The sequence below is a fragment of the Rhinolophus hipposideros genome (genome assembly GCF_964194185.1).
Source record: "Rhinolophus hipposideros genome assembly, chromosome: X".
NCBI lineage: Eukaryota > Metazoa > Chordata > Mammalia > Chiroptera > Rhinolophidae > Rhinolophus > Rhinolophus hipposideros.
Genome location: NC_138046.1, coordinates 87,249,945 through 87,263,433, shown reverse-complemented (window position 1 = coordinate 87,263,433; position 13,489 = coordinate 87,249,945). Strand labels below are relative to the sequence as shown.

At 43.9% G+C, this 13,489-nt stretch overlaps 1 protein-coding gene across 2 annotated transcripts in view; it reads right to left on the bottom strand.

The window, feature by feature from the left end:
* Window positions 1-296: 296 nt before the first annotated feature.
* Window positions 297-13,489, bottom strand: part of DGKK (diacylglycerol kinase kappa) — a gene marked incomplete at its 5' end in the record, with an annotated part of 139,464 nt that continues 126,271 nt past the window's right edge. For both annotated transcript variants that reach the window (XM_081042492.1, XM_081042493.1), the window contains 10 exons: window positions 297-1,126; window positions 2,202-2,325; window positions 4,547-4,657; window positions 8,363-8,449; window positions 9,462-9,603; window positions 10,189-10,349; window positions 11,508-11,642; window positions 11,975-12,088; window positions 12,768-12,875; window positions 13,115-13,211. In XM_081042492.1, coding sequence (XP_080898618.1) covers window positions 1,053-1,126; window positions 2,202-2,325; window positions 4,547-4,657; window positions 8,363-8,449; window positions 9,462-9,603; window positions 10,189-10,349; window positions 11,508-11,642; window positions 11,975-12,088; window positions 12,768-12,875; window positions 13,115-13,211 — 1,153 coding nt within the window. In that variant the 3' untranslated portion in view covers window positions 297-1,052. The remainder of the gene's footprint in view (window positions 1,127-2,201; window positions 2,326-4,546; window positions 4,658-8,362; window positions 8,450-9,461; window positions 9,604-10,188; window positions 10,350-11,507; window positions 11,643-11,974; window positions 12,089-12,767; window positions 12,876-13,114; window positions 13,212-13,489) is intronic.

Sequence of the window (13,489 nt, the reverse complement as noted above, 5' to 3'; positions counted from 1 at the left end):
CTTCAAAGACGCTAAAAATGCACCAAAAGATTAGAAGTTCCACCAAGAACTAGGGCAGTTGGTAGAGGCATATATGTGTGTGTAGGGTAATGGGGGTTGGGGATGGGATCAGAGTGAGGAGGGATTCCTTGGTTAGCACAATAAATTATAGGGTCACTTAGAGGTCGAGTTGTATTTTCAGCTCTTAAAAATATATATATATATATATAGAATATATAGAATATATACATCTTTATGTCTCTATTCACAATCTATACTGCAGCACAGCGGCAAAACATTTAGATAAAAATCCAGCAAAAATGCAGGCAAACACTCCATGGAAGCAGGAAGGCTAGGATCAAGGCAGTAGGAGGGTAGCCTGTATGGTTGCCATAGGGGTGAGTTCGAACCAATGGGCTCACCCAGCCACCAGAGCACCACCTGGACATGTGCAAAAACATACGTGCACACATGGAAAAACAAAAACTCTGCAGAAAGAGCAGTCATCACATCTACAAAGAAAGATTTCACATGAGCACTGTAACAGGCAAGTGGACAACCCCCCAGGACCTCGTTCTCATCTTAATGAGCCAATTAGAAGAGACCTCCTGAAGTTGCACCTGGCAGGGATTGGGGGAGAAACACAACTGAGCCTGGTTATCCTGACCTCTCTCCTCATCTCCCTGAGAGTATTTCTTTCTTTTTTTCATTCCCTAGCATCAACAGTTTCTCTGCCAGTCAGAGAAAACCATTGAATCCTTTGTAGATACCAGGCCATTCAAAAATTGCTTCTCCCAATTAAATACTGTAGTTGCTCAAGGTGCACGAAGAGAAGGAGAACTGAACAAGACAACTCGAAACAAGAATCTTTGGCCAATGAGATGATATAGACCTCTAAGGAGACCTGATTGAGTCCAGGAAAAATGTATTAGTGTAAAGAATTGGGGGATCTTTCTTGGTGGTGCTCATGTTTGTTCTGAAATTATTTAGTCTAGCCTGTATTAAGGTTTTGAGAGTTTTTTAGTAGAATGCTAAACATTGTGAGCTGTACTTCCAGCTTGCAAGGGCTATAATTAAGATATTGACGATGTTGCAGAATCATCATCTTTTGCTTCATCCACACGGTTTCTGCGATGCCACAAATTTCCTTCAGAGAAAAAAAAAGTGTAGAAATAATGAGGTTAGCACATTGCCATACGCCCAAATGTATGGACCCTAAAGAGAGCAAACAAAGGCTGTTAGGAGACAGACTGGTTTATTTCTGTTGTTCCAACCATCTCTGAACCCTCCAAACAAAAATGGGATGAGTTCTTAGAATCTGATAACCCATGGAACAGCTATTGACCCCTTCAAAATCTTCAGAAAGACTCTCATACACCATGGCCTCCCAACTGACAGATTCTCAGGTAATCAAACCCGCTGGACCAAACTTGAGAAAACACAGCTTGGTCCAGGGGATTCTCCCTTGACATTTGTGCAAACTCTCACTTCCTCAAAAAACAAAACAAACTGCCATCCTCCATCCCTTTACCCTCATGTCCACTGTTGCTATGTCTCTCAAGCTTCCAGGTTGTCTAGACCCTAAATTTAGGAGAGACCATTGACAGCAGAATTGGCATAACTGACAACTCTAAGAGAACCTTCTTTTGAGCCCCACTGACATCAATAATGCATTAAGTCCAATTGTGAAAAAGAGATGGAACTAAAATTCGAATAATGCAACATAGAAATTTTGTATTGCCTGGGCCTTACTGTAACATAGGGAATAAAAATGTTTAGATAGGTCATGGAACTTGTTCCTGACCCTGTAGGTACCTTTCATCGACACTGCCAACCTATCTCAAAGAATACTGCTTTCTGGAGCAAGGACCAAACTCTTGTATTTGACTAGGAGACAGATCTAAGTATGACTATTTTGCCATACTTTCAACCAAGAACAGGAATGAGTCAAGCAGAAAAGTAACTGCTTATCATCATTTTTCTCTTCAGTTCCCTATATCACAGAGACCACACAGCAAGGTTCCTTCTCAGGTTCTCCCCCTGCCACTTTCTAACTCACATCTTGTCCAAGAGACTGCTTAGCATTACCTAAAGTTGGCTCCCACCCATCCTCCTCCTCCATCACCACCATCCATACCTATAAACATTTCTAAATGGAGCTTTAGGTCCCTGGGAGGTACCAGGGCTGCCGGGGAATGCCCATGCCTGTCGGGGAGACTTACCAATAAAACCCTGGATTCCTTGGCCTGATTTAGGCTTGTCTTCCTCTTCTAGCTTCTTCTTCCTCAATTTGGGGAATTTAATTTTCAATCTGAGGCTTTTATTGTCAGTGTCTGAAGATTTGTCCTGGGTAACGATAGCAAGAGGAAGGTCAAAATGTTAGTTGCCTAACATTCAGAAACAGTTCCTGGAGGCCTAGCATGACAATGAACAAAGATGGCTTCAGAAAGCAGCTGGATCTGCTATCTATCCAGGTGTGGGTGGCATCCCTACCCACTAGTCTCATGCCCTAGGAAGGCACTTTTTTTTTTTTAACCAAGATCCTATTCTGTGTCAGGTGCCTGGCTAGATGCCTTAAATGCTGTCATAGGAGCCCCCAACAATCTTGCAAGGTGGCTATCATATAAATGAGGAAGCAGAGGCTCAGAGAGGTAAAATATGTCACCTGAGGTCATACAACTAGGGATTGGTAGGATGAGATTGCTAGTGCCACTGCTAGCTCATGTGACATCTCTGCATGAATTAGAAAAATCACCCCTTCCTTTAGACATATGGTTTGGTGAGCCCCGACTCATTCCCTTGGCCAAATACCTTCTTATAGGGAAGAACTAGGCCACCTGCTTCCCTGTATGGAATACAAAAAGTGTTCTCTACATATAGCTCTTAATTATCAATGTGGGTTCTCTGCTCTACAGATCATCCAGGCTCTTTAATTCCAGCTCAGCCTCCCATTCCTCTCTTTCCTGCTAAGTGTGCTTGTTTTACTACTGGTCTCAGTAAAACATTATTCCAAAGTTAATTCTGTTGCTAGAAAGTCCAGCCAAACACATTCCAAGAAACTTGGGATTTTCTTCTCTTCAAGATTTTGTATACCTCTGATCCCCTCCATTAGAAGAAGAAGATAAACCTGTCCTCCTCTTCTTGCTCCAACTCCCACTTACCCTCTCCTTTAGGTTATATACAAGAGCCTTCAGAACTGCATTTCAGAACAAACCTAAGGGAAGGGCACAGCACCTTGCTCCTCAGCCAAAGCCCAATGAAAAATTGAGTCACCCTGCTTTTCTCCATCAAAGTGGATCTGAATCTTCTGTGGCCTTAAGGTGAGCAAAATTAGTGTCACATGAATGAGCTACATCTTCCTGGTTTTCTTTCAATCCACTTTGCCCTCCTTTAGAGCTTCACTTCTTCATCTTTATGGAAATACTGAAGCCCAGAAAAGAGATTATGCCCCAGGCCAGCCAGACTCACATACCGAGACATCAGGCCATGGATGACTTTTCTCATTCTTCTTAATATCCAGCCCACTTGCCTAGTTCAGGTGCTTGGTGAGATACAGCTAACTGAGTAATAGTAGAAATAGGGTGCTATAAGAGTTTGCTTCCTTTTCTGCATACCAGCATGTTTTCTGTCCCCAGAGGGCTACTGATCAAGAGCAGCAAAGTCATCAGTAAAGTCATATAAGAAAGTTATTAAATCATTTAATACCTGAAGTTGTATATGGCTTTTTCTCTTAAACGGTAGCCAGATTGCTACACTAGTCCAAACATGCTTGTGTGGCTTGCTCATGTGCATATAACTGGTGTACGGAGCCAGAAAACAGGTATAATGAGTAGGGGAACCAGGGACTCCTACAGTTTGAAATGAACCATTCTATGGTGGCGAAATTTAATGAAAAACCCTGAAAATGAAAATCTTTGAGTTATTTGATGTATTAAATAGGACTATTTTTCGATCTCAGGAAAGTACTCAGAGTTGTCCAAAAATGACAGCATCCCTACAGCTATGTTGTAGCCATGCCTGCCATGCTTGATTTGCTTTTAAGCCACACATCTGCTAGGGGGAGGCACTGGAGAAACTCCTATCCTCTCAGAGTGGGAGGGACAATAAGCAGCAGAGAGAGAGATGATAGTTGGAAGATTTAACCACCAGTAATACCTGGGAAACAACCATAGAGAACAGAGGTTGGCTGTAAACGGCTGGTATGGCCCTAATGGTATGTGCCAGATGTAGGCACTGAGCAGGGAGGGCAGATTGTGGCCAGGAGAACAGCACAGAAAACAAACAAACAAACAAGCAACCAATCTTGCTTATTCTTTCCCAATCACCTGCCACAGAATTGTTCTTCTTCCTGATCACTTTCCCACGGTCATCTAATTTTTCAATGTGCTTTCTGTCTTGTCCTGTCTATTTGTAATGATGAGATGGGAAAGGGAGGCTCCATTCAAAGCTCAGTCCAAAAGCCACTGCTGGAGTCCCTGTCCTTCATCAGTCCTGGCCCACACTGGAAGGTAAAGCACCAAGAAAGAACCCCTCTTCCCTTTTGTTTCCCAATCTTCAGATCTCATACCTCCGGAACAAGGACTGAATTCATCCAGTCAATCTCGGATAGCTTTTCAAGCTCCTTATTCATGGCATCCAGGGCAGTTTGCAGTGTGGCTTCATCCTCAGCATTTCTCAGCTGGTGAAGACAGGAAAAAGAGTGAGTGTCCAATGCCTAGTATCCTGCCTTCATAGACTCTTGTGTTATCCCTCACTCCCAGTCCCTGCTAGTGACCATGAGACCACAGGGTGCCAACTGGTGTCTCCGTTGGCCTTGGGGGTCATGGGAAGCTCTTTTCTTTCTCAACGGGGAGACCCAGGAAACAACCAGGTGGTAGGGCTTTCCTTGAGGCTGGACATGCTCAGTTTGGCAAGCAGAAAGGCCCTTTGACCAGTGTCAATTAACACTGACTTATACTTCTACAGCTCAGGGTCTAGGACAAGGATCCTACCCTTGACTTTCAAATTCCTAGAGACATCTAAGTGCCTCCCTAAAGAATAGGTACCAATTTTTGAGCACATACTGTATGCCAGGCACTGTGCATGCATGATTTCATTCCATCTTTCTAATAACTTTTTAAAAATTATTTGTTTCCTTTATTTCTGTTACAGTTGACATTCAATATTATTTTGTATTAGTTTCAGGTGTACAGCATAGTGGTTAGACATTTATATAATTTAGGCAGTGATCCCCCGACTAGTCTAGTACCCACCTGGCACTATACATAGTTTTTACCTTATTATTGACTATATTCCCTGTGCTTTACTTTACATCCCCATGACAATTTTGTAACTACCAATTTGTACTTCTGAATCCCTTCACCTGTTCCACCCTTTCCCCCTCCAATAACTTTTCCCTCCCCCCAACACCTTTACCGTCCAATAACTTTTCAGTACCTTTACAAGGTACTATTATTTTCATTTTATAGATGAGAAAACAGACTCAGAGAAGTTTAGTGCTCAAGATCACATGGCAAGAAAATACCCAGTTCTGTTTAACTCTATAGCCTACCCCCTATACCACACAGTCCTAGAAAGGATATGTGGGATGGCCAGATGCCGTGTGGGGTGGGATCCTTATTGCACAGTTACTATGATATAAATGCTGCTTTGTGAAGCAAGGAGAGGGCTAGACAGAGAGATTGGCTCAACTTCCCTTCCTGGCAAAGAGGGCCTGCCTCCCCAGGCTGTGCTTTAGCCCCTATCTAATCACTCTTATTAAGAAATGAATTCAAGATGGCTTGTCCCAGAGGTTCAGGAAATACAGCTTAAACATTCCTTAGTAACCCCCGGCATCCACAGGATGAACTCTGTTCAGTCCAAGGGAGACAAAATGGATTCTTCTGTCACAAATGGGTGGCAGATGAATTTGTGGGGTATGGCATTGGTGGTTATAGCCAGTCAGATTGGGATATGAGAGAGAAACAAGTCAGTGCTGACAAATAATCTCTTGATTTTGTTTTACAGCTAGTGATTCAGAACAGAACAGAGTAGCCCAGATGCACAGGACATTTGTGTGCACATGGCGGTGGGTTGGGGGAGAGTGGGTGTCAGGTAAAAGTGGCCCTCAGTTCAAGGTAAGGGGAGGAGGGGCAGGGAGTCCTTAGGGGCATACTTAGTAGCAGTACTCAAAAGTGGTGTGGTAGTCAAACCCCAAAAGCACAGAAGAAAAAGAGGAATTTGGGGCCTTGGAAAGTGATTACTAATCATAACAGGAAAGGAATAAAATGTCTTCCTAACGACTTCTTATTTGGCATCTGGAGACTCAGGCTCTGAAAAATAGTAGGTGGGTGGGCCTGAGTCCTGTGGTCTATTCTGCTGTCCTTCTGGCTCCAGTGGAAACCTTGTCCAGGACCCTTCTCTGAGGTAAATGTGCAAACTGGCTCAGAGGACTTTGTTGCTTATTATTTCTTGGTTCCTGTCCCAACACATCATTAGCCGTACTATAAGTGAGGCTGCCAAACAAGGGAAGTGGGGGTTATTGGGTGGGATTTACTTCATCATAAGTCTACATCCCTCTGCCAACACTGAGCTCTGTACTGTCCTCCTTCAAGGGGAGGAATAACAATATCCAAATGAAATAAGCCTTATCTCCATGCCACCTCTATGACATAGCTTTTCTGGAGGTACTTGGTCATTCTTAGCTGCTGCCTGCCTTTGGTCTCATTTGGATGTGCGGATATGTGTGTAGATCCTTCCTAGGTCCTTTGTTAAGTGTGATATGTGCTCAATTTGGGTTGTTGGCTGGTAGGAACCAATATTCATACCATGAGCCTCAAGAAAGCCTGAGTGGCACTGAGAGACCAAGTTCCCCTATTTCCTGCTGCCCGAAGTGGTAAGGACATTGAGTTCTCCCTATATATAGAAAGTACTTCTGGTGCTATTGTCTAAGGTTGAAAAACTCTAGCTTGGGGTTCAGATACTGGGACAACCTGACCTGATTGCCTTAGCCACTCTGCTGCCTGTGCAGTGTGCCAATTAGATTTGCAAATGGAAAAGAAGACGTGGATGCACTTTTTGGAATATCAACTCAGAAGCCCCTCTTCAAATAAACCATAGTTAGATGAGAGACAAGAACAGCACCTGCCTGAGGGCCTTAATAGCCGGCCCCAAAGAGCGGTGGTGATGATCAATTGACTCGTCAGACCACACTTACCAAGTGTGCCTATGGGCTTTGCCTTTACTGAAACACGCAACTACTCTTGTAGCTCAAAAACTGAGTCTCAGTTCATTTTCCCTAACACTAATAAAATTTACCATCTATCAAGCTGCTACTATGTGCCAAGCACAGGTAGGCACTTAATATACAATAGTTTGTTTAATCTTCAAAACAACCTGGAGAAGTAGAGATTACAATTCCTATTTTGTAGATAGAAAAACTGAGGTCCAGAGAGGTGAAGTTATTTCACACAGCTAGTGTTATGGATTCAATTGTGCCTGCCCCCCCACCCCCAAAAAAGAAAGATATTTTGAAATCCTAACCCTCAGTGTCTCAGAATGTGATCTCATTTAGAGATAGGGTTATTACTGATTTAATCAGTTTTTAAGATGAGGTCATACTGGAGTAGGTTGGGCCCCTGATCCAGTATGACTGGTGTCCTTATAAGAAGATGGCCATTTGAAGGCAGAGGGACACAGGGAGAACATCATGTGATGTTGGAGGATTGGAGTGGTGCATCTACAAGCTGAAGAACGCCAAAGATTGCCAGCAAGTCACCAGAAGCTAGGAAGAGGTAAGGAAGGATTCCCCTATAGGTTTCAGAGGGAATATCTCCCTGTTGACACTTTGATTTCAGGCTTCTGGCCTACAGAACCGTGAGACAATACATTTCTGTTGTTTTACATCACCAAAGGTTTAGTACTTTGTTTCAGCAGCCTTAGGAAACTAATACAGCTAGTAACTGGCAGATTTGGGATTTGAACACAGTCCCCCAACTTTTCCCACTATTCCATACTGTCTTCCCACATGGTGAGAGAGGTATGTGGATGCTTGGGAGATACAGGACACCTCAAAAGAGCTCACCCATTTCTACTGAAGCTATTTTAGGTATGATGAAAACAACCTAATTTTGATTGGCCTGGTATGGACCCAGGAGACATTTGCCAAAGAAGAGGGAGACACTTTTCTTCAAGGATATGATAATCCCTATGGATTAGTATACTCTATGAAGTAATACAATCAATGACAGCCCTGAGTGAGGATGAGATAGCAGGGACTGCCAGGTAAGCACTTGGCCAAAATACACCTATAGGTCTTCCAATGTCCTATAATGTCCCATCCTTCCAATGTCCCATCTTTGGATGGGATACTTTGCCCTCCCTTGTTCCAACCCCCTCCACTCACCAAGTTTTCATCCAGGAAAGCTTTGGTGTCATCGTAGAGCCCTTTAAGACTAAATGTAACATCTACTGCGTCATTTCTGCTTAGAGTCTGAGAGGAGAAGAAAGAAAAAGAAAGGAAGAAAAAGGACAATGACAGGAATTGTTGGTTAGTAAGCATGCAGTAGCTGGCTTCTCTGTGGGAAGGTAGGAGCAGGCTAGTAGGATGTGGCTGTAGGTGAAAAAGTAATATTCAAAATATAGCACAACTAGTACAGCAGATTTGGGATTTAGTACAGCATGGGCACCAACCCATCAGAACTGATGCCAGCTGTCAACTACTGTAGCTGTATTGGTGTGTCCTATGAATGGTGGCACAACACAACTTGGTATTTGGCATCATTGAGTGCTATGGGTATAGGGAAATAGGAAATATGCAAACCAGAGAGTAAGTTTGAGGCTAGTTGCTGTCACTGGGCTAAAACTACCTTTCCCATGATAGGCGAAGTTAGGCCCAACCATCTCTCTTTTTGAAACTCCAAGCCTTGAGTTCCAGGCCTCCTCCAACTAAGATCTGACCCAAAATAAATAGGTAACCCACATTTTAGGAGGCCCTCACCCTGGCCCTTTCATATCATTTGCCTAACACTAAAGCTACTTTTTAAAAGCATCCCTTAAAACTTTTGGCAGCGGGTAAAGTCATGGGATAGCACATTTAACATCAAGTATCCTAATCTGGACCTTTCCCTCAAGAGTGAAACAAAAGCAGCCTGGAGCTCAGGTTTCAATAACAGGTGTCAGCTTAACAGGGATGAAAAAAGACCAAGACCAAGTTTCTCTCCATTCACTTGCCATTTCTCCCCTGAGGCCGGTGTGGAAGATGGCTATCAGGGAAGAGGGCTAGGTCTCAGGGTGATGAAATCTGCTATGGAATTCCCCCAGTAGCCACTCTGGACCTGTAACAAGTCAAGGAATACCTGCCTTCCCCTTCACTCTATCCATCAGTTTCCTGACATCATTTGCCCAGTTTCTCCATGCAGCCTCTGACTCCTCTTCCTTCCTTTTCATCCTCTTTCCTATTTGGTTTACCTCCTTTCCTTCATTTGCTTCCCCCCCCCCCTTACCTCAATGGGAGTACAGGAAGCTGCACCTGCCTCGTTGCTACTCTCTTGGCCGTAAAATACATTGTTCAGGATGTTAGCACTGGCATTCACAGAATCCATGAGGACAGACACATGCTGGTGGACCTTGCTCAGATCAGTAAGTCTGTAATAAAACAAGGACGGGTAGATGAGTGTGGGTTCTGAAGGACTGGGGTACTGATGAAGGTTGGGATAAGAATAGAAATGAAAGCCCTGGGTACCCAAATTGGGTTCTTTACTCCCTCCTGTTATTTTCACTCATATCTAGGTAGCCACCTATGCCAAAAATGCTTCTACTCTTTTCTAGGTATTCACCTTTGTCCATCCTTGTCTCACCTGGATTAGATATTGGATGCTTCAGGAGAATGGAAGGCCAGATAGGGGAGGGCAGCTGACTCCAGGAAGTCCAAGGCCATCCTGACATTTAAGGGCAAGGATGAACATTCTTAGTCCAGTTGGGTCTGGGGCAGCAAGAGGAGGTCAAAGTTCATCTCTGGGCCTAATGGGAGAGGTCCAAACTGGCTTATTGCTGAGCACAAAGACCATTCCCTGCCTGGATTGTCAAGGTCTCTGTCAATCTTCAGAGCTCTGTGTAAGACTTCTTTCTGATCCCAGGCTCCCCAGTAGCAAATAGATACAAATTGGCTTCTTCTCTCTATCCCTTCTTAGGATTCCCAGCCCTGTATCTGGGCTAATATAGTCCACTTACCTGCTGATGAGGTTTTCTGCAAGCTGAGCTAAGTGCTGCATCTGGGCAGACTCCTCATCAGAGAGGCTACCTTGAGATTCCTGGGAGTCCAGCTGGGGTTGAGAGGCAGCTTGAATTTCAGTATGCTTATACTCCCACATTTTCATTGAATTCTCAATCTCCTGGAGATGAAGACAGTGGCAGATCCTAATGACTGCTGGAGCTAAGATGTGCATGACAGAGCTTTCTGAGTCTGATATTTGTGGGTATAGTAGGCAAAGGGAGAAGTGGGCCGCATCCATTCCCCCATACACCCCGCTACACACCTATACATCTATCCATCATTTTATTCTTCTGTACTAGGCACTTTTAGTTTTTGTTGTTGTTACTATGCTGAGTCCTGGGACAACATGCTTCAATCAGACAGACGTTTGCCTTCCAGAAACTCCTATATGAGGGCATCATTATCAATAAGACAGTGGAACACCTTTCATGCTCCCTTCTTTGCCAAATCTAGGCAATATCTTGTGATGGATTTTAGAGCCAGACATATCTAATTTAATTTTGAATCATCCTTCTATCATTTACTGGTTGTATGACCTTTAGCAAATTATTTAACTTCTCTGGTCCTCGTTTTCCTCATCTGTAAAAAGGTAATAAGTGTATCTATCTCATAGGATTGTTGGGAGGGCCTCCTTGAGATAATACATGTAAAGTGCCCAGCACAAAGTGGGCAGTTTGTAAACTAGACTTCCCCTCCCCTTTCTATTGCTGCTTCTGTGCCCTGTCTTCAGGTCAGAATGGAAGAAATCCTCCAAACACAGAACATTTGATCAATGATGGCTCCTTTCTAGTTTTAGTTGGTTTAGCTGAAGTGTGTGACATTTGTGAATGCAGCATTTTAAGTAATCGTAAAGGAACCTAAAGACCATGTTCAATGAAGAATCTCTTGTCAAAAGAGCAGATTTCTCCATAAGAACCTGAGACCTTTAGCTCTTTGTGCAGTAGGGGAAGGACAACTTTGTCCAAAACCACAGGAGGGAGCTCCTTATTTCACTCTCTTGGACAGTAGTTTGCAAATGTCAGTATGTATCAGAATGTCTCAGGAGGCTTGTTTACAAATGCAAGTTTCCAGGAACTACCCATCCTCATGCTGATTTGTTGGGTCTGGTGTGGGGCCCAGGAATGTGCATTTCTAGCAAGCACCCAAAGTAACTCTGATGCAAGTAGCATGCAGACATCCCTTTGAGGATTTCTGCTTAACTGGAAGTAATCAGTATTCAAGTAATAGTTGTAAATGAGACAGTGTAGGAACCCAACAGGAGACTTCCCCTTCTTACCCGATCTCTTGTTAGCATCTGGGCAGAATTCTTGTATCTAATCTTGATAAGGCCTGGTCTCTGAACCCAGGCCTCCCCATCCACCTGCACTGGGATACCTTCTTCACCATCAATGGTTATCATCACCTCACGACACTGCCAGAGAAAAGGAGGAGGGAAAATGGGGGAGAAAATGAGTCAACTACTACAGACCAAGCTGATAATCTCACGGTCCTGGCCTTAATGTGTATTTGAAGGAGGACTGGCAAGAATGTGAATCAGATTAACTCAGGGAGGAAACACCTGTGATCTATGGGCTTTTTGCTCCTTTAGTCCCTATGACCTCTGTCTCCAACCTTAGGCAGCACCTTGCTGCCCACCAGATCACCAGCTCCCACCATCTTGACACTCTTATACCCAGTTAATTCCTGGGACTACCCCATATCCTGGATTGTAGCCATAGACCTCAGCCCCTTTCTGGTGCCTACCTGGGCGATGCGATGATGATGCAGATTTATGATACGGGACACTGCCATCTGTATGGAACCAAAGATTGCCACTACCTCCAGCTTTCCGTCATCTATTGCAGGAGCCTCATATTCCTGAGGAGAAAGAATTACATCACATATCCCCTCGAGAAACCACACCTCGTCTATCACAAGCAGGTATGCTTTGAAGGCTCCTGGTGAGAACTTTTAACTTATGAAGAGTGGACTAATTGTTTATTTAAAGGGGAAAGATAAGGTCAGGAAACCAATGTGGGTAAAGGGCACTGAAGTCAAAACTCTTAGCCCCTTTTGAGATTACAGCTCTTAGCTGCTTCCCTCCCTAGCATCAAAAATGCCCAAGGTCAGTCCCATTGGCCTCACAGCCTTCTTGGGTCAGTTCAGAGGAAAAGGGTCATGGCCAATTTGCCAGGAGATTTTATTGACAGGCCTCATTGGAGAAAAGAGCATGGCCTAGGTAACCTTTCAAGTATCTGTTAGGCCTGAGGAATGGAAAATTCAAAGACCAGTCAACACCTAAGAATTGATCTGTTCCTGAGGTCTTCAGTTGATTTTTGTGCTCTGAAATGGTAATTGCTTTTTTAAAAACTGCTTTACAAAAAAACAACAACAACAACAAAAAAAACTGCTTTACAGCTGCTACTAATAAAGGTTCCCAACCCACCTCCTCTCCCCACATTGTCCACTTCCTACACCAGTTGGTCTAGCTCTCTTTTTTGAGAGACCTTAGAGGGGCCAAACCTTTCTCTCTCCATGTTCCTTTTTTCATACTCACCATGGTTGCTGTGCTGCTTCCCCAGAAGTTGATGCCTCCGGCATAGCTGGTAATGTTGAGTACTACAATGCCTTGCAGGTTTGGCAAGGAGATGGCTTCTCCATCACACTGAAAGATACCAATGTGAAGGGTCATTTACAGAGATGGGGGAAGGGCTCTGTCTCCTCTTCATGCTATCATTTTTTCATCCATAAAATGGAAATCTAGTTTCATACCTACCTCCCACGAGCTGTCAGTGAAGATCAGAGTTAAAGTTTGGGGAAAACCAAAGATATGGGGGAGAGTTGATTTCTAAGGTCATGAGATTTCCTTTGTCTCTGCCCAGGATTACCCTCTTTTCCACTAACCTCCAAGTGCACTCGTTCTTCCAGTTTCCTGTAAGAGCGCTGCAAAAGTTCCTTGCTTCCCAAAAGGCCATACCACATCTTGTTCTTAAGGCGGCTACTACAGGGAGATAAGGGTAGAGAAAGGTAGCTATAGGGTGAATAATATAAAGATAAATGGGTGAGAAAAAGCAAGAGGGACACCATTTTATTTCTCAAGTGTCTTTATAGAGAGAGGAGTCGTACTGGATGGAAACTGGACACAAGAGGGGATTCTAGGATGGTGCAAGCACCTGCTCAAATTGGTTCCTGGGCCCCCTCAAGGCCTCAGCGTCCCATTGATAGGCAAATTGGCCTCTTTTCCTTGCTGCTGATTTGGTTCAGACTTGGAAGACGCAG